The sequence below is a fragment of the Dipteris shenzhenensis genome, chromosome 5 (assembly GCF_047967505.1).
Source record: "Dipteris shenzhenensis isolate YYH24624 ecotype China chromosome 5, Dip_SZ_1.0, whole genome shotgun sequence".
Lineage (NCBI taxonomy): Eukaryota > Viridiplantae > Streptophyta > Polypodiopsida > Gleicheniales > Dipteridaceae > Dipteris > Dipteris shenzhenensis.
Genome location: NC_141600.1, coordinates 1,142,086 through 1,163,984, shown reverse-complemented (window position 1 = coordinate 1,163,984; position 21,899 = coordinate 1,142,086). Strand labels below are relative to the sequence as shown.

The 21,899-nt window shown below is 48.0% G+C and overlaps 1 protein-coding gene across 2 annotated transcripts in view; it reads left to right on the top strand.

Annotated features, from left to right (window-relative positions):
• LOC147901464 (ARM repeat superfamily protein) overlaps positions 1–21,899 on the top strand; it is a 109,111-nt gene that overhangs the window by 20,863 nt on the left and 66,349 nt on the right. For both annotated transcript variants that reach the window (XR_015541032.1, XM_087375220.1), the window contains exons 3-6: positions 2,131–2,309; positions 2,432–2,684; positions 17,073–17,140; positions 17,264–17,333. Coding sequence is in view for 1 of the 2 variants with exons in the window: in XM_087375220.1 (XP_087231346.1) it covers positions 2,131–2,309; positions 2,432–2,684; positions 17,073–17,140; positions 17,264–17,333 (570 nt within the window). In the remaining variant the exon portion in view is untranslated. The remainder of the gene's footprint in view (positions 1–2,130; positions 2,310–2,431; positions 2,685–17,072; positions 17,141–17,263; positions 17,334–21,899) is intronic.

Below are 21,899 nucleotides of genomic sequence, written 5' to 3'. Positions count from 1 at the left end.
CAGAGAGCAACTCCTAGTTGAGATTGGGGTTCAGCCCAGCTAGGGGTTCCTGATTCACGAGCCTGTGTACAACCCCTACCTACAACCCTGCTAAATTTTGATGTGGGACTTGTTTACCTCAGATAGTTCTATCTCCCAAAAGGGACTTCTATACTTGTTCATGAACCTGAAGACCAACAATGGATGGACAAGATCTTCCTTTGCAAGATGTTGCTTCAAAGTGGGCTGAATCACAAGAAGTCTAGAAATGTTGATGGGCTTTGCAAAGACATAGTTTCACGTTGTAAGAAGTGAATGAAAAGGTGAGGGATGCAACCCATTCTAAAGGTAGGGGGACAATTTCCACAATAAGCTGAATTGGAAGGCAAACTCCAAGGCTGGCGGCCTTGGTGATTCACGTGGATATGCCGCCCATTTTCCAGGTCCAACATGGAATGGTGGATGACCTGGGGTTGACTCGAGGCTGGCTCCTTGCCGATCAAGAGCCAATTGAAACATTTATGTGGCTCCCTTGGCTGGTTGGCACATGGTAGTTATATGTCCTCTAGGTTTGGAGCAAATGTGGACCATGTAATGGCGTGGCATTGTGCATGGCACATGGACGATCCTTGGTTTAGAGCCGTAAGATTCTCTCAGATTGATTTTGACATGGTCATTACTTCATGGGCCTTGAGAGACTAGCAACTAAGGACCAACCTTGCATCGCCCATGCTATTGCCACCATGACTTTATAACGTGCAAGACGATTGTAGTGTGCTTGTCCCCAACCAAGGACAAGTTAAAGATGATTGGATAGAAGCAATTTGTATTTCCACAATTGTTGAATTCGCTTAGTACTCTACTCTAGTTCTTAGAGCTGTGCACAATGGCCGTCCAGAAAAGAAGTGTCTTGCTACCTTAAGGAATGTTGAGTGAACACAAAACTCTCTTTCATTGGCTCATGTTACAAAACAATGCACAAAGAACACATCAGTAGAGTGCATAAAAGTAGTCAAGTGCATCAACTTGCAGGCAGTTTGCAAGGGATAGTAGAAAGGGTACCTCATTGCCTCATACATAGGTGGCGTGGTTACTGATTTGGTAGGTAGCCAGGGTAGTTTCCTCTTGTTGGCGTCCCATATGTTGCTTATTTTGTTGTTGGTAGATCAAGTGTTTATTCTATAGTCGATAGACCAGCTCTTCATGAAGTTGTGAATATTAATAGGGGAATCGACATGCCAAAAGGACATTTGGGTTTTAGCTTCTATAGATTGTCCATGAGTTGGTGACAGATTAGCTGAGATGGGTGAAATTGTGTTATTTGATGACATGAATGTTTAATGCAGTCTCTATCATCAAGCAAACTGGAAACAAAATAAAAATGATTCCACGTTCCTATATCTCAAGGATATAGAAGAGGTAGCGTTATTCATGGTGCTCTTGACTTTGTCTCTAAATCTTCACAAGAAGGTTGCTTGGTACCTGTAAGGTCAAATTCAATTTCATTGATTGAACTCAAGCTTGCTTTGCATTTGTGTACTAGATTTGTAGGGTCTTGGTTGTTGGCATGATTGAATGATTTTGGCGTGGTGAATATTTGAAAGCTAGAGCGTTCATAAGTTCTGACAATTCTTGCGTAAAGCTCTCCTTTCAATACATGCTCAACTTCGGATGATCTAATGTATTGTTTTCCTGACTTTCTTGTTCATTGCACTTTTGTTGATGCAAGTCATGGGCATTAATTCCCATGCATAAGCCTAGGTTCTTCAAAATGCTCTTATATGGGAGGAGGTTGCTTTGTGCCTGTGAAGTTGTGAGGTTCAATTCAATTTCATTGATTGTACTTGACCTTACTTTGCATTTGAATACTAAAATTCTTTAGTCTTGGTTTTTGGTATGATTGAAATGATTTCTTCTGGTGAAATTTTGAAAAGTTCATCTTTTAGAGTGTTTACAAGCTATGCAATTCTTGCACAAAGCTCTCGTTTCAGTACAAATTCAACCAAGTTCATCTTTTAGAGTGTTTACAAGCTATGCAATTCTTGCGCAAAGCTCTCGTTTCAATACAAATTCAACCTTTGAGTCAGAGCATAGTGTAAAATTTTATCGTTTTCATGAACTTTTTGTTTCATCATGCTTTTGTTGATGCAGATCATGGACATTAATTCGCGTGCATGCCTAGGTTCAGTACGGACATATGTTCTATCAGTTTTGCACTTTGTTGAGATGCTTATTCAAGCCTCTTCAAGCAGCATAAAGAAAACAGCTCTACAACAGGAGACCCGCTTGAAAATACAGAAATGTAATCTAGAATACTTGCAAGCTTTGGGGTAAGACCTTATAAGGTTGCACGGATCTTACAGAGTCCAGGAAAATCATTAGGTTCACGTAGTGTCAATTTGGGTATCGGTTTTTTCTTTTAACCTGCTCAGGTCTATCTTGACTTATGCAGGCAAATTGTTCAGGATTATGGAGATCAGTTGTCTTCCAATGATGTCACCAGGGTCATCACTCTTCTTCTTGATACGATCAAATCCCCCGAGTTTCCCCTACCTGGTGTGTTAGGATCACATCCTGAAGATGCAGGCTATGGGTCAAAAAGTACAATTATGGAGACTCAAAGGCTTGTTTTTGTTGCAATTGGAAATGTACTTACCCGATCTGGGAACTGTATTTCAAGTGTTACTTGGCTCGAAGTGTTTAAGGTGAACTCATTTGACCTTCTTGCTAGGCATTCATTGCTTCTTTACTGACATAGATGAGCATTCTTCTAGAGGTGACTAGGATCACTTTACCTGCAACATAGAGAGAACATCCAAAGTTTTAGCAGATCTGTTGAAGGTGAACTCATTTCTTTATTCTTTACTGACATAGCTGAGCATTCTTCTAGAGGTGACTAGGATCAAATTACCTGCAACGTAGAGAGAACATCCAAAGTTTTAGCAGATTCTGTGATTCACTAATTTGTTTTGGCAGTTACCAATATGTTGAAAGTGATGCCTAGATTTTCATTTTTCCCATGTGTGCGGTGGGAAGATCATTGAGTTGCAATGGTTTCAGCTCTAAAGTGCTGCCAGTTATGGGAATTCCAAAAGAATTGGCAGAGTATAAATGGATGTACTGAGACCTAATCTAGGACTCAATATAGATTTAAGAGCTATACTATAGGTTGTAGTATATTAGAAGTACAAATCTGGATGTCATGCATGCACAAGACAAAGCACAAGTGTGCCTAGCTCCACATGCATGGACATGCGCGTGCGCATGCAACACACACAAGCACACACGCACGCATGTATATGGAAAATTATAGACAATATTTGCTGAAAGCTCTCTTACGATCTATCCAAGGGTTATCGAACCTAGAGGGAGATTGACATGCAACCATTGGGCCTTGAGCATAATTTGTTTTGTTATTTCTAGGGTTGGAATGGATCTCTTTGGAAGCTATGTATGTAGATGCTCTGATGCGGTCTTGGGAACCTTGCAGAGCCTGTTTTGCGTTAAAGATTATAAGCCATGCTTGGACAATTCTACTCTTAACATCTTTTTTTTTGCAGTGCATAAGAGAGGTTCATACACATTACTTGGCTGATCCAATCTGTAGTCATTTTGCTATGATAGCAACAGTATTTTGGAAGAGGCCATCATGCAGCTGTTATAAGGTTTCTAAAAAGAATAAAGGGGATTGTTTCGATTTTCTTATTCTCCTCAGTGGTTCTAGAAGGTCAATCTCGTCCTTACAGGAGATACAGGGCTTGTAATAGATGTACTATATTATATCTTATTGAGGAGATGGGTAAGTGTAACAAATCTGTTTTTTCTTTGAGCATTTTTTAGTACATGTCAACTTTTATCAGCCCCATGCGTCTTCCCACTTAACACACATCCTTAAAGCCCCTTTTTAATCTCATGTTGGGTGCTACATGTTAATCTTTGTGATCTTGTTGTACACTCACATCTCTGGCTACATGTTAGAATTATAATCTTTTTGGGTCTGCATTTCTAATTGCAGGTTCTGTAATCACATTTGCAATTCTTATGCTTCCAATTCAGCCTGCCGCTCTTCATGCTCACGTTGTAGTGTTGCACGCTAGAATGAGCATCCTTTTGGGCTTACATCTGTTGTTGCAAATTTTCATCTCTTGTTGTATAATACAGCTGCAACTCTGTCTGCATTGAATTCAGCCTGCTTGTTTTTTACCAAAATGTAAAGCCCTTGTACTGTCAACTTACAAGCAGCCATTGCATCAACTTGCTCAATTATGCAAGGACATAAATCTTTCCTTCTGTTTCAGTTGCCTTCAACTCTTCCAAACATTCAACAAGCTACAAGATCTTTTTATCATATATACTAGAGAAGCTCTTCTGAATGCAAAACGAGAGCTAGTTTCAAAATGCGTAAAAATTCCTGGATGCATCCTCGAAGGCTTTTGAGGTTGTTTAACTTGGAAGCCATCATAGCTTCCGTGTACCCATTTGCCTATTGGCAAAAATGCATAGTTCTATCTCTTTCTTGATGGAAGTTGTAACTAGATCAGCCACTAGTTTAGCAATCTAGCTATATTTCCTATGACTAGAGGCTTAGAAGCAGCAGCAGCTAAGTGCAGAATGATGAAATGTCATGTAAACTTCATGATCCATGAGCATAAAAGTACAAAGTGCCTGGAATATTAGGGAGAACAAGCGCTTGTGATGGGCTGCACAAGAACAGGCTAGGAAAAGACTTTCCTAGGCTAGGAAACCATCCTAGTTAGACAGCCAAGAGTAATGAAAACTCAGCTGGAGTGAATTGCATTAATGATCATTCAAAGTTATGATGGCAAAGTACAATGGGCCCTTTAATATGAATAGGCCTAGGCTATTCAAGAACCATTTGCTTATGGGATGGCCCCTGTGATGCCTTTTGGCAACATTTGGCTTCACCATTAAAAAGCTACTTATTACTTAGCCATTTAAAGGCCAAATAAAACCAAAACTTCTAGGTGAAATTAGCCTTTGTTACAGTCCACCCTGCCCAAATGAAATTTGCCCTCAGATTTGCAAGGGTGAATGTATCAAGGGATTACAACCATGGAATGAAAGGAAATGCATATCTGGTCATAACAGGTGGAGCAGTGGATCCAGCAGCCAATTGGCCTCCAACACAGAATGAACTGAAGCAGCGTCATGTGTGGAATTGTAGGCCATCTCTTGGTGGTTCTAGTGATGCCCTATAGGCCATGGTATGTGCCTTGTAGGCATAAATATAGGCACTTGTAGTGTTAGTGCCTTTTAGGCCACATAGGACACTTAGTCCTATGTGACACCTAGGACACTTAGTCCTAGGTCTAGATACAAGTACTTTGTACTCTCTATTTTCTTTCATCCTAGTTGACGTGACGGCTAATCTATCAACTCCTTTGCAACCTGCACTCTCTCTTTTCATTCGATCCTTCAGTGGTATCAGAGCTAGGACCTGCTCCGTGACCCAGGACCTTCATTGCTTTCTGCCCTCTTTTTTCGTACAGTCTGTACGAATGTACGGACGCATGTACGTACCTGCATCGCCGTACTTGTCCGTTCCGTACCAGAGCCATCGTACCTATGCCGCCGTACAGATCAGTACCTGCATCTTAGCATATTGCAGCTTTCAAGGCTGATTTGCAGCAGGTTTTTGAAATGTCAGACATGGGACAGCTCCACTATTATTTGGGCATTCAGTTTGCTCATGTTGAGGGGGGTATCATGATGTCACAGTCCAAGTATATTGGACAGCTCCTTGATTGTTTTCAGTTCGAGGATTGCAAGCCAATCTCTACTCCAGTAGACCCTGGCTCCAAATTCTCAGCTCATGATGGGAGCCCACCATGTGATATCACTCTTTATCAGTAGGCTGTTGGATGCCTTATTTATTTATGTCACACCAGACCTGACTTATAGTATGCAGTATCTCAGCTCAGCAGATTCATGCACATGCCCAGTTCACAGCATTGGCAGGCAGTGAAGAGAGTCTTCAGATATCTCAGAGGCACTCAGGATTTAGCCCTCTTCTATGGTGATCAGGGCTCACTTACCATGCATGCTTACACGGATAGTGACTGGGCAGGATGTTCCGACACCAGAGTGTCACATACTAGCAATTGTTTTTTGCTTGGCAATTCATGTATCTCTTGGCTCAGCAAGAAGCAACCAATAGTTGCCACATCTAGCTGTGAGGCTGAGTACAGGGCAGCTTTCACCGCTACAGTAGAGTGTGTTTGGCTTCGACAGTTACTTACAGATCTTGGTATTCGCCAGACATCCTCCACTATTGTCTATACTGACAGCCATAGTCCTTTGGCCATTGCGCGTAACCCAGTGTTTCATGCGTGTACCAAGCATATTGAAGTTCACTATCATTATGTTCGGGAGCGGTTGTCAGCAGGAGACATAGAGTTGTCCTATCTTCCCACAGAGGACAACATAGCAGATATGTTTACAAAGGCACTTCCTCGTCCCAAGTTCGAAGTCTTCCGACAGGCTTTACACTTGGTTCCCTTTGTTACATGATCTGACTTCCCTTGTACATTCATAGGTGGCTATATCCTTTTGGATGAACATGTGTCACCATGACCAGAAAATACTAGGTATTCTGAGACGTTTCCAGAGTACTTCAGCCCATCGCATGGAGGGGGGTTTGTAGGCCATCTCTTGGTGGTTCTAGTGATGCCCTATAGGCCATGGTATGTGCCTTGTAGGCATAAATATAGGCACTTGTAGTGTTAGTGCCTTTTAGGCCACATAGGACACTTAGTCCTATGTGACACCTAGGACACTTAGTCCTAGGTCTAGATACAAGTACTTTGTACTCTCTATTTTCTTTCATCCTAGTTGACGTGACGGCTAATCTATCGACTCCTTTGCAACTTGCACTCTCTCTTTTCATTCGATTTTTCAGGATTAGGAAGAATTCACTGCAACTCCATACACCTAACTGAACAAGGCATCAGCTGAGTAAGTATGGGTACTGATCTATTATAGACGATGGCTGCCAAGAGGATTCTTCATCTGGTAATCCTTGCCACTTGATGAAGTACTCAGTAAAGGACTTGCTCCTCAGAATATGGTCCCTAAATCCAATGACGTTCTCGGGTATATGCTGCATTTGTCCCTCATCAATGGGCGGAAGCTCCTCCATAGCCTGGTGTATGGGACCCAAATATTTCTTCAAGAGGGAAACATGAAAAACATTGTGAATTCTTGCTGAAGGAGGTGGTTCCAGCTTGTAGGCTACATTACCAACTTTCTGAAGCACCTTATAAGGACCATAATAACTATGAGCCAATTTAATATTGGTGTTCCCCTTCAAGGAAGCATGTCTGGACTTTTGAAGTCTTAGGAAGACATAGTTTCCTTCTTCATGTGTTCTCCCTACGATGCTCATCTGCATTTTCCTTCATGCGTGCTTGTGCCTTGACCATGTTGTCCTTGCACTGCTGGGGAGAATATCAGACATATGAGCCAAGTCATCAAGAGCTTGTTGACTAGTAATAGCTGCATCAAAAACAATTGAGGGAATATGCACCTTGTAACCATACAGGCCTCAAATGGGTTCATCCCAATTGAAGAGTGTTTGGTATTGTTATAACAAAAGTCAGCCAAATGTTTGTCCCATGTGGACTGAGTATTAAACTCTTTTAGCCACCTGTCAACCCTCTCTGTTTGTCCATCAGTTTGGGGGTGGTGTGCTGTACTAGGAGTGGGATGAGTGCCCATTGCTGTGAATAGTTGCTGCCAAAACTGTCCCATGAATTTTGCATCACGGTCACTTACCATCTCCAGTGGCATTCCTTAAATTTAAACACTTGCTGGGTGGCCACCATGGGTGGTGAATACTGTGTCTTGGTAGAAATGAAGTGAGATGATTTAGTAAGTCCACCACAACAAATATGCTGTTCCATCCCTTAGATGTGATAGGTAGGCCAGTTATGAAATCCATGGATATATGAGTCCACTTACCATTTGGTATAGGGAGAGGTTGAAGCAACCCTGCAGATCTAAAATTCAACTCTCTGTTTTGTTAACAAGGCTTTGCATCCTTGCACAAACTTGTATATATCTTTCCATAGCCCTTTCCAAATAAAGCTTTGCTTTATCCTTTGATAGGTTTTAAACAGACCATGATGTCCAGCTAAGGGAGAAGAATGCATTTCCTGTATTACCAGCTGCTTATAAGTGGAGTTTTCCACAAGGTAGATTCTTCCTTTATGCAACTTTACCAAAGATCCAAAGTTGAGGTGTCCAAATCTCTCATGCCATAAATGAGTATTTGCCATGATAGAAGCATCAACAGCATAAGTATCTGCATCTGCAAGTTTAGCATCATTCAAGCATTTGTCATGTGCAAGAAGTCTGTAAAGTCCTCTAAGCAATGTGCCAGTCAATACCATGGTAAAGGCATGTGTAACATCATAGATTGCACACCTAACACCATAAAAAGAACGTGATATCCAGAAGTAGCTATGGCTGAAATGGATATGAGGTTTTTGCGGATGCTCGGTATATATAACACATTGCCTAGAGTGACTAGACCACCAGATACTGAAGTAATGGCAACTTGCCCAATGCCTTTTACTGAATAAGATGCATTATTTGCACATTTAACTATTCCCCCCTTTGGTGCATCTGCAAGTGAATTGAATAACTTCCGGCAGGAAGTGATGTGCTTACTAGCATTGCCGTCAAAAAACCATGCATCATAACCATTAGAAACTATCATGCGGGCATCATGAATAGAAGGATTGTACTGATAAGTAACAAGAAAAGCCCAATACTGATCGTGTGCAAAATTGGCTGTCTCATGCCTGTCATCTGGACTAGGAGCACCAAAAACTGCAAGACCCGACTCCCCTTGCCCTTGTTTCTATGCTAAGTGGCAAAGGCTTGATCACTAGCCATAGAAGCATTTCTATTCACACAACTTTGTTCTTCCTGTAACAAAAGGGCAACCAGCTGGTCAAAAGGGCAACCGCCCACCTCCGCCCCCCGCTCCGCCCTACCTCCCCCGCTCCTCTTCCCTCTCCATCTCCGCCATCTACCCCACTCCACCTCCGCCCCCCCGCCCTGCTCTCTCTCCCGCTTCACCTCCGCCCGCTGCCTTCTCCGCTCTGCCTCTCCTCCCCCCCCCCTCCCCCCTCCTTCCGCCTCCTCACCTCCCCTCCTTGCCGCCTCGCACCTCTTCTTGCCCTCCTGTCCTCTCGCCAGCGCACCCCCCCTGCCTCCTCCCAACCCTTTTTCTCCTCCTCTTCCGCCTCCTTCCTTTCTTCATTCCTTCCTCCTTCTCCTCCCCTTGCTCCCTCCTTCCTCCTCTGCCCTCTCCTTCTCTCTCCTTCGCCTCTCCGCTTTGTCCCCCTTTTCATTTGCCTCCCTGTAGCGGGAGCACTCGTGTTTGCTACAGTGAAAGAAAATCTTGCTGGTGACCTTTGGTCTGGCCAGAGGGGCTCTATGGCAGCACCCTCGACTCCCATAGCCGTTAAGGTTCTTCTTTCCCTAGCTAACAAGCAACAGGTATAGCACGGCAGTCCAGTCCCTCCAGGACAAGGCGCTTGTGGGTAGAATTGTGGGCCTCATGCCTACACGGAGACAGGTGCGAGAGTGGATCCAGGCGAGCTTGACATTAGAGGGCGACCACATCCAGGAGGTCACCATCTATGGACGAGGTGTTTTCCTCATCCAGTTGAGCTCCCCTGACACCGCCTCGACACTTGTGGAGCATAGCCCCATTCTCCTTGGCTCGCACCTTGTCTACCTCTTTCCTTGGTATCATGGGTTCACAGTGGAGGACATGTTCCACGGTTTCCGGTTACACCCCGCTTTCTAGGGCTTCCCAAGGAGTATTGAGCTATCCTCCCTTCCATTGGTCGGGCATTTGGCACAGTGCTCGAGTCCCCGCCAGAGATGGCCGCCTCCGTCCTAGCGGATGATGGAGTCCCCAAGATCAAACTGGTGGTGGAGAGCCCGGAGTTCCTCCCAAAGCTAATCCTTCTCGAGACCCTGGAAGGGGGTACACTTCGCCAGAGGGTGGAGATCTCCGGGCTACCAAGCCAGTGTTTTCGTTGCAGATAGATGGGTCACCTCACTAGAGATTGCCCCGGTGGCCACCCTCGTGCGCCTTTCCCCCCTTCTCCACAGAGTAGGTAGAGTCAGCAGGCCCGAGTTCAGTGTCCTCTCAGGCAGGAGTAGCAGGAGTCCTAGACCCCATGGGTCATCCCCTGAGAAGGGAATTGGACACAGGTTAAAAAGAAAAAGAAACCAAGCAAGCACGCGCGCAAGCAACGGAACTTCTGGGAGATTATCTCTACCCCCTTTCGTTTAGCTTGCTAGGAGATTTTCGACACAGGCCTTCTTCCTTAGTCCTTGTGCAGGGTGTGGATCTGCTTGATCCCGAAAGGGGGAGATAGGTTAGATATTCGACAGTGGAGACCGATCACTCTGCTTTATACTGCATACAAGATCCTCGCCAAGGTCTTGAGTTTGCGGTTATGGCCTCATCTTACTGACATCATCCATGACACACAGACTGGGTTTGTCCAGGAGCGGAGCATCTTGGACAACATCTTCACGTTTTGGGAGGCAGTGGATTGGTCCAGGGAGGAGTCACAGTCACTGGCCATTCTTCTCTTTTGAGAAGGCCTACGACAGGGTGGAGTGGTCTCTCTTGAAGGGCACTATGAGGAGATTGGGTTTTTCAGACAGATGGGTCAGAGGAGTTTCAGCGCTATATGCAGGGAGCTCTAGTCAGCAGATGATTATCGGAGGATACAGGGGCGAGGCCTTCCCTCTCTCTCGCTCGGTTCGCCAGGGCTGCCCACTAGCTCCCTTCCTCTTCCTGTTTGTAGCGGAGGCTCTGGGCTACTTTTTGAGATCATAGGTGGCGGGTCTCACAAGGTTGAGGCTCCCAATCAGGCAGGAGGAGGAGCTCCTTGACTCGGAGTTTGCAGATGACCAGTCTTGTATGTTGAGGGCACCACGGTGAGTCTAGAGAGAGTCAGAGGTGCCTTGGCTATCTATTGTGAGGCCTCGGGGACACGGATCAACTGGACGAAATCCATAGGCTTCCTCACGGGCTTTGAGGAGACACAGGAGATCCGTGAGTGGGGGAGTGACTTTGGTTTCAGATGGATACCGCGGGCCCATACAGCGAGATACCTCGGATGCCAGGTGGGTACTGACATTACAGCAGAGCAGCAAATTGCACTGGTCCTTGAGAGTGTTCGACGCAAGCTTCTCTATCGGAGCTCGCAAACTCTCCCTCGCAGGTCGTGCCTTAGTGGCAAACTAGGTCGTTCTTGCCACTGCCTGGTATATTGCCTTCTGTTGGTGCTTTCATAGAGGATGCATTGGGCAGCTCCGACGGTTGGTACGGAACTTCCTCTGGGCCGGTTCAGTGCACGAGGAACACTAGGGCCCGAGTAGCTTGGCAGACGGTGATCATGCTGCATGCATTGGGAGGCTTGGGTATCATTTATCTGGAGATGCAGAGCAGGGCCCTTCTGGGCAAGTTGGTGGTTCATGGCCTCACCCCAGGTGCTGAGCCTTGGAAGCTCCTCTTACAGAGAGGGCTTCTGAGGAACACCCCATGCACTGGAGGACAGTGGCAGTCTTCACATAGATGGATCTTCTCAGAGGCCCCCCTTACGGGGAAGGGCTCCCTCCTGATGAGGAGCCTTCACAGGGTTTGGCAGAGACTAGTAGGGGGTCTCATCCGTGTTCCGCCCAGATGTAGAGAGGAGTTCGAGCGTCAGCCCCTTATGTGGCACCTAGAGGTCAGAGATCAGGGGGGATGTATGCTTGGGCAGCGGACTCACGTTGGTTGGGCACAGTGGGACAGTGGTCCAGCAGGGTCTTTTGGTCGCTGGAGCAGACTACCTATGGAGCTCCAGGTTTTGGACGCGGTTGTGGTTCAGCTTGCGACCGAGGAAGATTTCTTACTTCTTTTGGCTAGCAGCCCATGGAGGCTTGCCCATCGGCCCGTGGTTGGAGCAGATGCGAGTGGAGGGGCAGTGCCATTGTTGCTAAGATGGTGTCTTGGAGACTATCCCACACTGCCTATGGAGCTGTCGTAGCGCAGGGAGGATCTGGATGAGAGCCCTCAGGATCATGACATGCATGCAGAGCCTTTACAGAGACCACACCTGGGGGATAATGGCTTGGTTGACAGAGGGAGGACACGCGTTCCAGATTGATGAGATCTCCTCAGCCTACCAGATACAGGGTCAGAGCATTCAGAGGATTGCACTCCACGAGGCAGCCCCCCCTGACGCCCTAGCTCCTCCTTCCCCTAGGAAAGACAGTGTCTGGGAGGTGGTAGCCAGCATCACGGCTTGGAACATTTGGGTGGCTCGCTATAGTCTCGTGATGGGAGAGCACTCGGTTCCACCCTCGGCTACCTTGGTTGCCATCTGGCAGGATATCATTTACACTCTATGGTCCACCTGGGAGCGGGGACTCCAGGCTCCAAGGCGATTATTGAGAGGCATGCTCGTTTTTGCAAGGCTTGGCCTATAGGTGTTTTCTACATTTTTACTCCGCGAGGGATTCGCTGGCTGTATAGTCCCCCCACTTGGCTGTTAGCCCCAGTTCCCGAGATCCCCTAGGCAGTGAGCTGGGCTTCTCTGGAACAGGCCGGTTTTTCTTTCAGCCTTTTCTGGTTTTTTCATACGCAGCATCTTCGGGGCTGTTGTCTTGTATGAAATCTTTCAAGCATTAATAGAAGGTGCCTTGTGTGAAAAAAAAAAAAAGTCCCTCAACTGCTTGCGGAGATTGGTTACTCTAGCCTCATTCCGCACTTGATGTAAGGAGGCAAGCTGATCCCATGCTTGTTTAGTTGTCCTGCATGAACGGATATGAGGGGTAATAACGCTTTTTACTGACAGAGCAATCAAGGCATGTGCTTTTGCATCACGTTCATCCCACTGAATCCGCTGCTAAGTAGGAGGCAAAGCAGTTGCAGTGGAAGAAGCAGCTGTAGTGGGAGAAGGAGCCGTTGTGGAAGAAGCATTAGACCCATCACTAGATGAGCCAGAGGCATTACCAGATGTACGGGAGGCATTAGGTCGAGTGGGTCTGACCTTAGTACCCACAACAAGGTTCCAAAGATTCTTGGCAACCAAGACATGCCCCATCATATAGCAAGGGTATATGCTGTATAGCAGTCAAGAGCTTGTTTGGAGGCTTCCACAAGTGAGGGCCAGCAAGAGAAGACCTCGAAATGTGTGCAACAGCTGCCAGGGATGAAGGACTCTCAGCCTAAGGTAAGAAACCAAAACTAGAGAGCAAGGCGGCTGCAAGAGAACACTCCGAAACACAGCAACAGGCCGAAATGCTGAAAACAGCTAAAATGCAGCTTTGGAGTAGTCACCGATGCAGCAGGAGCATAAGAAAGGTGTTTGTTGGCGATGAAACTCCTCCAAATGACCACACGTGCAGCACGCCTTGAAAAACATGCAGACTAGGAGATGAACAGGCTGCCAAACAGCTGCCAATGAGTACTAGAGGGCTCGGGGTGGCTGGAAATGGCTGAGGGGTGTGAACCTGACCTACTTTGATACCATTGTAGACTAGGGCAAACAATGGAAGTAATGGAGGTGGAAGCAAACGAGCAAAACCGTATTGCTGTAATGAATTGCAGGAATGAAAGAACTAGTACAAAGTACAACCAAATAATGAAACCCCACGACGTGTGTCCTAGTAGTACCTAGTGTACTAACTGGTACATGTACTAAATGTACCATATGTCCTAATTGCCTATATCTAACATACTAGGGAATAGAAGGTACCAATGGGTAGCCCATTGGATGGCCTACACTTTGCACTCTTTCTCAGCTGTATCTGTTGTCGAGGTCCATCCCCTCTCCAAGTAGTCCTGGAAGCTCAAAAGCCAGGTGGCTCACGTACACCGGGTCAAGAGCACGGTCAAAATGGATTTGAACGCGAGTGTGTGGCAGGGGGTCCTCCTCATGGCTGTCGTGGCGACCAATATACAGAAGGTAAGATATGAGTGGTCGGCTCTGAGTGGAGGAGGCAGCACAGTAAAATCATGTATCCGTGGGTCAAAGGCTAGTGGACCAAGCAGGTAGTCCATCGTACTACTCCCCCTGCATGTGGGAAACAAGTGAGCCCGCCAGATGATGGCCATCTTCGGAGATTGCTATATATGATCAAGTCATGTATAGCCTCCAACTCGAGTAGATGCCTCCCATATGCTGTCACTATTTTGCTGGACGAACTCAGCATGTTTCCCTTGTACCGTTGTTTGCAAAGCTGCCATTTCCTTTTTGAGCTGTTCATTCTCTGATTTCAGCACATCAATGATCTTGCATCCTTCCTTTGACGTCCCCTTAGCATCTTTGAGCTGTTGCACGTGTTCTTTAATGGTGTTCAGCTCCTCGTTTAAAGGTGGCTGAAACTCCCCTTCCTCCCAATGTGCACTTGCCTTCAATTTGTCATTTTCATCTTTAAGTGCAGCAACATGGGCTTCCAATGTCTCAATCTGAGAGGTCAAATTACTGGTTTTTTCACCTAGAACACGAGTCATGTCCTGTAGCATTTCACCTTTTCACATGTCCATTTGGTTTGCATCTCCTCTTGCCATTTCTTCATTTCATCTTGCATTTGGGCTCGGAGGTTTGAGAGCTCGTCTTCCCTAGTCTCTCTCAGCTTCTTGCGTAGGCATTCAATTTCAGTGTCTTGCATCTTACATATTTCCTTGAGTGTTGATATGCAAGCCTTGACACTCGGGTCTTCTATATTCTCCGCCTTCGTCCAAATGAGGCTTTCCGGTCCTTCTCACCCCTTGTTTTCTGGTATAGTGAGCTCTCTCTTGTCCCCATATTGGCAGCCTTTCTTGAGTGATCTGATAGTCTTCTTGAGAGTACTTTTGCAGGTGCAGATTCGATGCAGATTGTGAGGACTAAGGAGGGAGTGAGGCCTTGAGGTCTTGAGGGGGCTGGCCACCAAGGTCAGGCTGGATGTCTAGCAGCCCAAGGCTTCCTCACAAGCAGCGCACAGCTGCTAGGAGCCATGGGGCTCCCTATGGCACTGGCTGTTGCAGCTGAGCAGCCCGTGGGGCTGCTTGGAAAAGCCTCGGGGCTCACACAGGTACCCCTAGTACCCCGGCAACAGGTGCCTCAGTTCGTGACATAGGAGAGGGGCTGAGAAGCTCCCGTGACAGCCTGGAAGAGGCCTGGAGGGCTCCCGCGATGGAGGAGGGCTCCCGTGACAGCTTGGAGCCGGCGACGGCCAGGATGGCTCCCGCGACAGGAAGCAAGGTGGGGAGCAAGCGTGGCGGGGGGGCGAGCAGGGAGCAACAAGCATGGCGGTAAGGCGAGCAAGGAGCAGCAAGGCGGGGAGGCTCACGGCGGGCAAGGTGGAGCATGGCGGGGAGCAGCTGGAGTAGCGTGGAGGGGAGCATGGCGCGGAGGAGCAGCATGGCCGAGGGAGAGCAAGGAGCAGCATGGATTGAGAGAGAGAGAGAGAGAGAGAGAGAGAGAGAGAGAGTCTATTAACGTCCACGGGAGACCAAGAGGTCTATGGGACAACGTGAAAACCAACTAGTACATCAGCTTAGGGAGGGCACAGGGCAGCTCCCAAGGAGTGCAAAGGCAGCTCAATTTTATTTAAAGTACCTACGTGATAACCTAGATAAAACATACATAGATATAGCTGGCCATACATCAGTTTAGGACAGAGAGTCTTTTGGTTTTGATTTAAACTCTTTAATGAGTGCTACTCCTTCACGATAGACTGCCTATTTACCGTCCTTCCTCGCAGCCCGAACCTTTGCTAATTCCTTTGCTTATCCTTCATTTGAGCTTTTGTGAGTCCCTTTCAGCTTATGAGATTGTCGTAGTACTTTTATACGTAGGTCTCGTGAGTTGAATGTAATGATAGCATGACCATTGCGCCTACCGATCTGGACTGCTCGAGCTTCACCATCATCATCAGGATTGTCATCTGTGTCAGCTGTCCAATCAATAGTAGGCATGGCTGCTTTGACATGTGCAAAGGTATCACTGAATGATTCCTCCTCTTTATACCATTCATCTGGAAGCCTCGCAATTCTACTTTTCAAAGCATTATCTTCTCTAGCTGCATGTTCTTTAATCTCTTCCTGAATATCAGCTTTTTTGACCTTTGCATCAAACTCCACAATCAATTCTTGACTGGCTGTCTGCACTTCTGTTTGCACTAGATTCTTGACTGTAGAGACTAGTTGGGGGGTAGGGGGGAAGCATTATACGACTTTACAACCTCGTCAATGACTTCCTTCTTACCAGGTCCTTCCAAAACTTAAATTCTAGTTATGGCATTTGCGAGTTGCATCTTCAGCTCTCTCACTTGATCCTATAGGAAGCAAATCTGTTCTTGATACCCAATATTGGGTCGGTCAGAAAGACCACTTCGTTCATAGATATGCGCATACGAGGAAGGCATCTTGGCTGCAATTGTGGCGTATCGGGCTCTGCTATTGGAGGTTGCTGGAGTAGAGGGTGATTTTGAAGAGGAGGGTAGGCTAGGCCATTCTTTGCTGGCAATATCTCATGTTACCCCCTGGCTGAGCTAACTCCCTAGTTGAGCTGGGGGTTAAGCCCAACTAGGAACGGGTTCCTAGTTTGTGAGGGCTAGGCGGGGGTAGGAGGAGGGCTGGCGGGGGTAGGCTGAGGGCAGCAGGGCTAGGTCAAGGGCCGGTGAGGCTAGGCGGGGGGCGGAGGGCTGGCAAGGGTAGGCTGAGAGGCGGCGGGACTACGCGGAGCTAGGCGGAGGGAGAGAGATTGGGGAAGAGAAAGAATGTAGGCTGCAAGAAGGAGGAGGTAGGAGAGAGGAGGAGGCGGGTTCCTAGTTGGTGAGGGCTAGGTGGGGGTAGGCTGAGGGCTGGCGGTGCTAGGCGGAGGGAGAGAGAGAGATTTGTTTGTCTTATCTTTTATTTAGTTTATTTATGTGTCGTGAATTCCAGAGTTAATGATGTATTATTTTATGGATGCCATTTAAATATCAACCATAGATGTTTTGATTAAATGAATTTATTGCCTAAGATCTGTTTTACTTTTTGAACACGTTTGGAGAGGGCTTAGACGCTGAGAGACTCTTTAGAGGCTTTGACAACTGGTGGCCAGCTTGTAGAAGATACAAGATCATCTAGGTAACCTGTCTTCTTTCATAAACACCATTAGCTCCTTCTGGTTTATGGATTTTCATAACTTTTAAATGCAAGCCTGAATTGAACATTAATTGCTTATGCACTGATGGTTTAATGTTTTACCAGGTTTTATGCAGGGATACTCCGTTGTATGCAGCTCAGTTTATCAGATATGAAGGCTTCTATAGCAGAGCATGTATGTTTCCTTGGAGCTTCCTTCTATGTAAAGTTCTTTAAGTCTGACAATTTCAACTGTGCACATATATTTGTGGGAGAGTAATGCAGTTTGTGGTTGTTTTTGACATTTGTCAATCATATGGGATGCACTTCTTTTTTTCTTTTTTTTGCAAAGAAAGGAACCTTCTATTAATGCTTGAAAGAAGAGGAAGGGAGCGAGGGGGCAGCCTTGGTGGACCGAGCGAGAGAGAGAAAAGGGCTCGCCAGTGTGTCCTCCGATAAGCATCTGGCTAGAGCTTCCCGCATAAAGCGCAGAAACTCCTCTGAGCCATCTATCTAAGAAACCCAATCTCCGCACAGTACCCTCCAAGAAGGACCACTCCACCCTGTCGTAGGCCTTCTTAAAATCCAAGAGGACAGCCAGCGGTTGTGACTCCTTCCTGGACCAATTCACTAAAAACGTGAAGATGTTGTCCAGGATGTTGCGCTCTTGGACGACGAACCCGGTCTGTGTGTCGTGAATGATGTCAGTAAGATGGGGCCGTAATCGTAAACTCAAGACCTTGGCGAGGATCTTGTATGCAGTATCAAGCAAAGTGATCGGTCTCCACTGCCGGATATCTGACCTATCTCCTCCTTTTGGGATTAAACAAATCCACCCCTTGCTCAAGGATTGAGGGAGGGAGCCCGTGTAGAACTCACATATAGAAGTTGTAACACATTCTCTTTCTACATGTAGAACTCGCATATAGAAGTTGCATGTAGAAGTCTCCTGGCAAGATGGTCGGGAAGGGGTGGAGATGATCTCCTAGAAGTTTCGGAAGAAGGCCGGAGTCGAGCCATCCTCGCAGGACACTTCTGGATCGGGAGAGCCTTGAGGGCTTCCCAAAGCTCCTCATCTGAAGTTTTAAGGCTGTATCGGGGGAGCTCAGCTGGATGAGGAAGACGCCTCTTCCATAGATAGTGACCATCTGAATGTGGTCACCTTGTAGTGCCAAGCTTGCTTGGATCCACTCTCGCATCTATCTCCTTGTGGGTGTGAGGCCCACAATTCTGCCCACGATCGCCTTGTCCTGGAGGGACTGAACTGCTTGCTTGTCGGCTGGAGAAAGAAGGACCTTAACGGCTGTGGGATTCGAGGGTGCTACCATAGAGCCCCTCTGGCCAGACCAAGGGTCACCACCAAGATTTTCTTTCTCCGAACAAGCACAAAAAACCCCGTTGCAGAGGGAGAAAATATAAAAAAGCAAAGAGGAGGGGCGGGATGAGGTGGAGAGATGTCTATGGAGGAGGCGGAGAGGAGGCGAGTAGGGGAGCGGAAGAAGACAGGAAAGGAGGGAGAGGGTGGGGAAGGAGGCGGACAAGGGGCGGGGTGGCAGTAGGGGAATGCATGGAGGTGGCGGCGAAGAGGCGGGGGGGAAGAGGTGGAGAAGGCAGGGAAGGCGAGGGGGCAGCAGAAGGAGGCAGGGGGAGGGGCGGCGTGAGGCGGAGGAGAGGCGGGAGGGAGGCGGAGAAGAAGGTAGGGGAGGCAGAAGAGGTGGCAGAGGGGGGCGGAAGAGATGGCGGGGTGGAGGAGATGGCGGCGGAAGAGACGGCGGGGGGAGGCCGAGGAGAAGGCGGGGGGATGGAAGAGAAAGCGGGGGGGAGAAGAGAAGGTAGGGAGGGGGCGGAAGAGATAGCAGGAGGGAGAAGGTGGGGGGGAGGAGATTACAAGGGAGAGATGGAGGAGGAGGGCGGAGGGAGGCGGAGCAGGCTGCGGGCAGGGAGAGATGGCGGGGGGGCAGCGGGATCAGCCAGGCGTGCAGCGGGGGCAGGGACTCACGCGGGAGCTCGGGAGCTCAACCAAGACTGACTTGTAGAGCTAGTCTAAGCATTACTCATGGGATGCAGTTCCACTTCTTGACCATCTCCATTGCTTATTCTGATAGGGGAAAATCATATATGATGACTATTTTGGCTGAGGCATCTGAACTCATAAACATCATATGATCTTAGCAAATATTTGTGCTTCTTTACAATATAGCCTCATACTTATGATAGAGTCGTCTATTTAAATCAGGTTGAATGTTCTGCACAAGAGAACCATCTGAAGCAGCTTGCTTTCATACTTTTGTGCTCCTCTTTGGCAATCAAGATGCTATGCATCTCACTTCAACCAGATTTTGTCAACTAAATAAGGGTGTGGGTGAGGATAATTGAAGTTTTCCTCATGTGTAAGTGCTAAATCTCATCAGTGGCCTATTTCGTTTACCTCCGTAGATTTACCATACACCTATTTGTGAATGCAGGCAAAGGCCTCGAGAATCTAGCCCTTACCCATATCAACATACAGCATTTCAACATTTTCAGCTTCCACTTGCTGATATATTGCAGCAAATGTTGATAAGAATGGTGATAAATCATATATGCATTGGAAATTTACACCCATCCCTGTCGGCATCAATGGAAGAGAACTTGCTCTTCCTTGGATAAGAATGGTGATAAATCATATATGCATTGGAAGAGCAACAAGATCAGGCTGCCTCCACGCTTGCAGGTCAAGCTCATCTGCCAGCTGCATCTAGACTCATAGATCCATACAACATTGCTTGAATTTAAAATAAATGCAAGCTTCTTTCAGCTGCATCTAGACTCATAGACCCATACAAAAAAAATCATATTCAAAAAGTATTGCTTGAATTTAAAATAAATACAAGTTTCCTTTCAGTTGGAATGAAGCTTCTAGCAATGAAACAAGGGAGAGGTGGACTTCTAGGTCTGCCAAACATCATTATTTGATGCCCACAGTAGGGGTGTCATCTGGCATGTTTTCATTAGCTCCTGCAACAGTAGGCAACAAGTTCCAATGAACTCCCTTCACTCTTTGTGCTAAGGTGAATAGACATCCACCATTGCTTGGTAGATGCACAAGTCCCACCTTAGCCAGCAGGTTTCTATGTGTATCTCCTTTTCACCACATGGCAAGGACTGCACTCTTCTCAATTCTAATAGACAAGCAGACAGATACAAACTAGAGACTAGGACGGCCATCATAGCAGAAAAACACTTTGATAACATACTCACCCTCAAGAGGAAATCCATAAGACCTGTGATAACCCAACATAGCAAGACAAGGAGAGTGCATGAGGTAACTCATGAGCCACGTGAGGCCAAAATCAGCAATGCATGGTCATCCAAAATCGAGTCATTCATCTTGCGTCTGAGCTGCTGCTCCTCACCGTGAGCTACTGCCCTCCCCTCTCCCTCTCTCAGCCAGCCCCCTCTCCCTCTCCCTCGCTGCCCCCCCCTCTCCCCCCCTCGCTGCTCCTCCTCTCCCTCCCCTCTCGCCAGCCCCCTCTCCCTCCTCCCTCACCCTCCCTCTCCCCTTCCTCCTCTCCACCCTCCCTCTCCCCCCCCGCTACCCCCTACCTCTCCCTCCCCGCCCATCCTGTCCCCCACCCGTCAGCCCCCCCGCCCCCCTTCTCCTCCCCCGTCCCCTCCCCCGTCATCCCTCTCCCTCGCCAGCCCCCCCCCGGCTGCCCCCCTCCCCGCTGCCCCCCTCTCCTCTCCCCTCCCCCACTGCCCCCCTCCCTGCTGCCCCCTTCTCCTCCGCCCTCCCTCTCCCCCGCCAGCCCCCCCGCCCCCTTCTCCTCCCCCGCCCCCCCCCTCGCCCTCCCTCTCCCCCCTGCTGCTCTCCCCCTCCCCGCTGCCCCCTTCTCCTCCGCCCTCCCTCTCCCCCGCCAGCCCCCCCGCCCCCTTCTCCTCCCCCGCCCCCCTCCCTCCCCCACGCTCTCCCCCCCCTGCTGCTCTCCCCCCCAAGGTGACCCCCCCCCCCCGAAAAAAAAAAAAAAAGAGTTATTTAAAAAAAAAAACCCTCCTCCCTCTCCCTCCCCGCCCCCTTCCTCCCTATCTCAGCTCCCCACGCCTCCCCCTCAGCCTACCTCCGTCTCCCCTCTCTTTCTCCTTCTTCCTGCCCCTCTCTTTCCCTTCCCTTCCCCTCTCTCCTACCCTCTCTTTCTCCTTCTTCCTGCGCCTGCGTTCAGGGCGTCCTGGGTAGTAGTTTCACGGACGGAGATTTTTCAGTGTTGGAATCGACCTTTTCACATCGATTGGCGAATGGATCCCCATTCAGCCAATCTCCGTCCACCTCCACCGGCCGCGAGAACCGTCATTTTTTCAGAAGATGAGCTGCAACAGCTCAAGAAAGATGTGGAATTAGAGGGCTCCACATCACTTTTCGCCCGCATCTTTGGGTCACACCCTTCCAGATCACAAGCTAGAGACTGGATGCTGGCAGCGTTACCAGGAGACCTAGCTCCTCACCTCAGGGATATTCGACTTTTGGGACGTGGATTCTTCCAAGTGGTTTTCGACTCCCACGGGTCGACAGCCCTTGTTCTCAAAGCTAATCCCCTGGCTTTGGGTTCGAGGAGGATCTTTCTTTTGCCCTACACCTTGGGCTTCGATCCGATCGAGGAGGACAGGCAGGTCACATCACTGTTCATTAGGTTTCCTGGTCTTCCTCAGGTCTACCATCGACTGCTTGCCACTATCGGAGCCACATTCGGAGTGGTCACGGAGATCCCCTCCCTTCCTGGCATGCCTT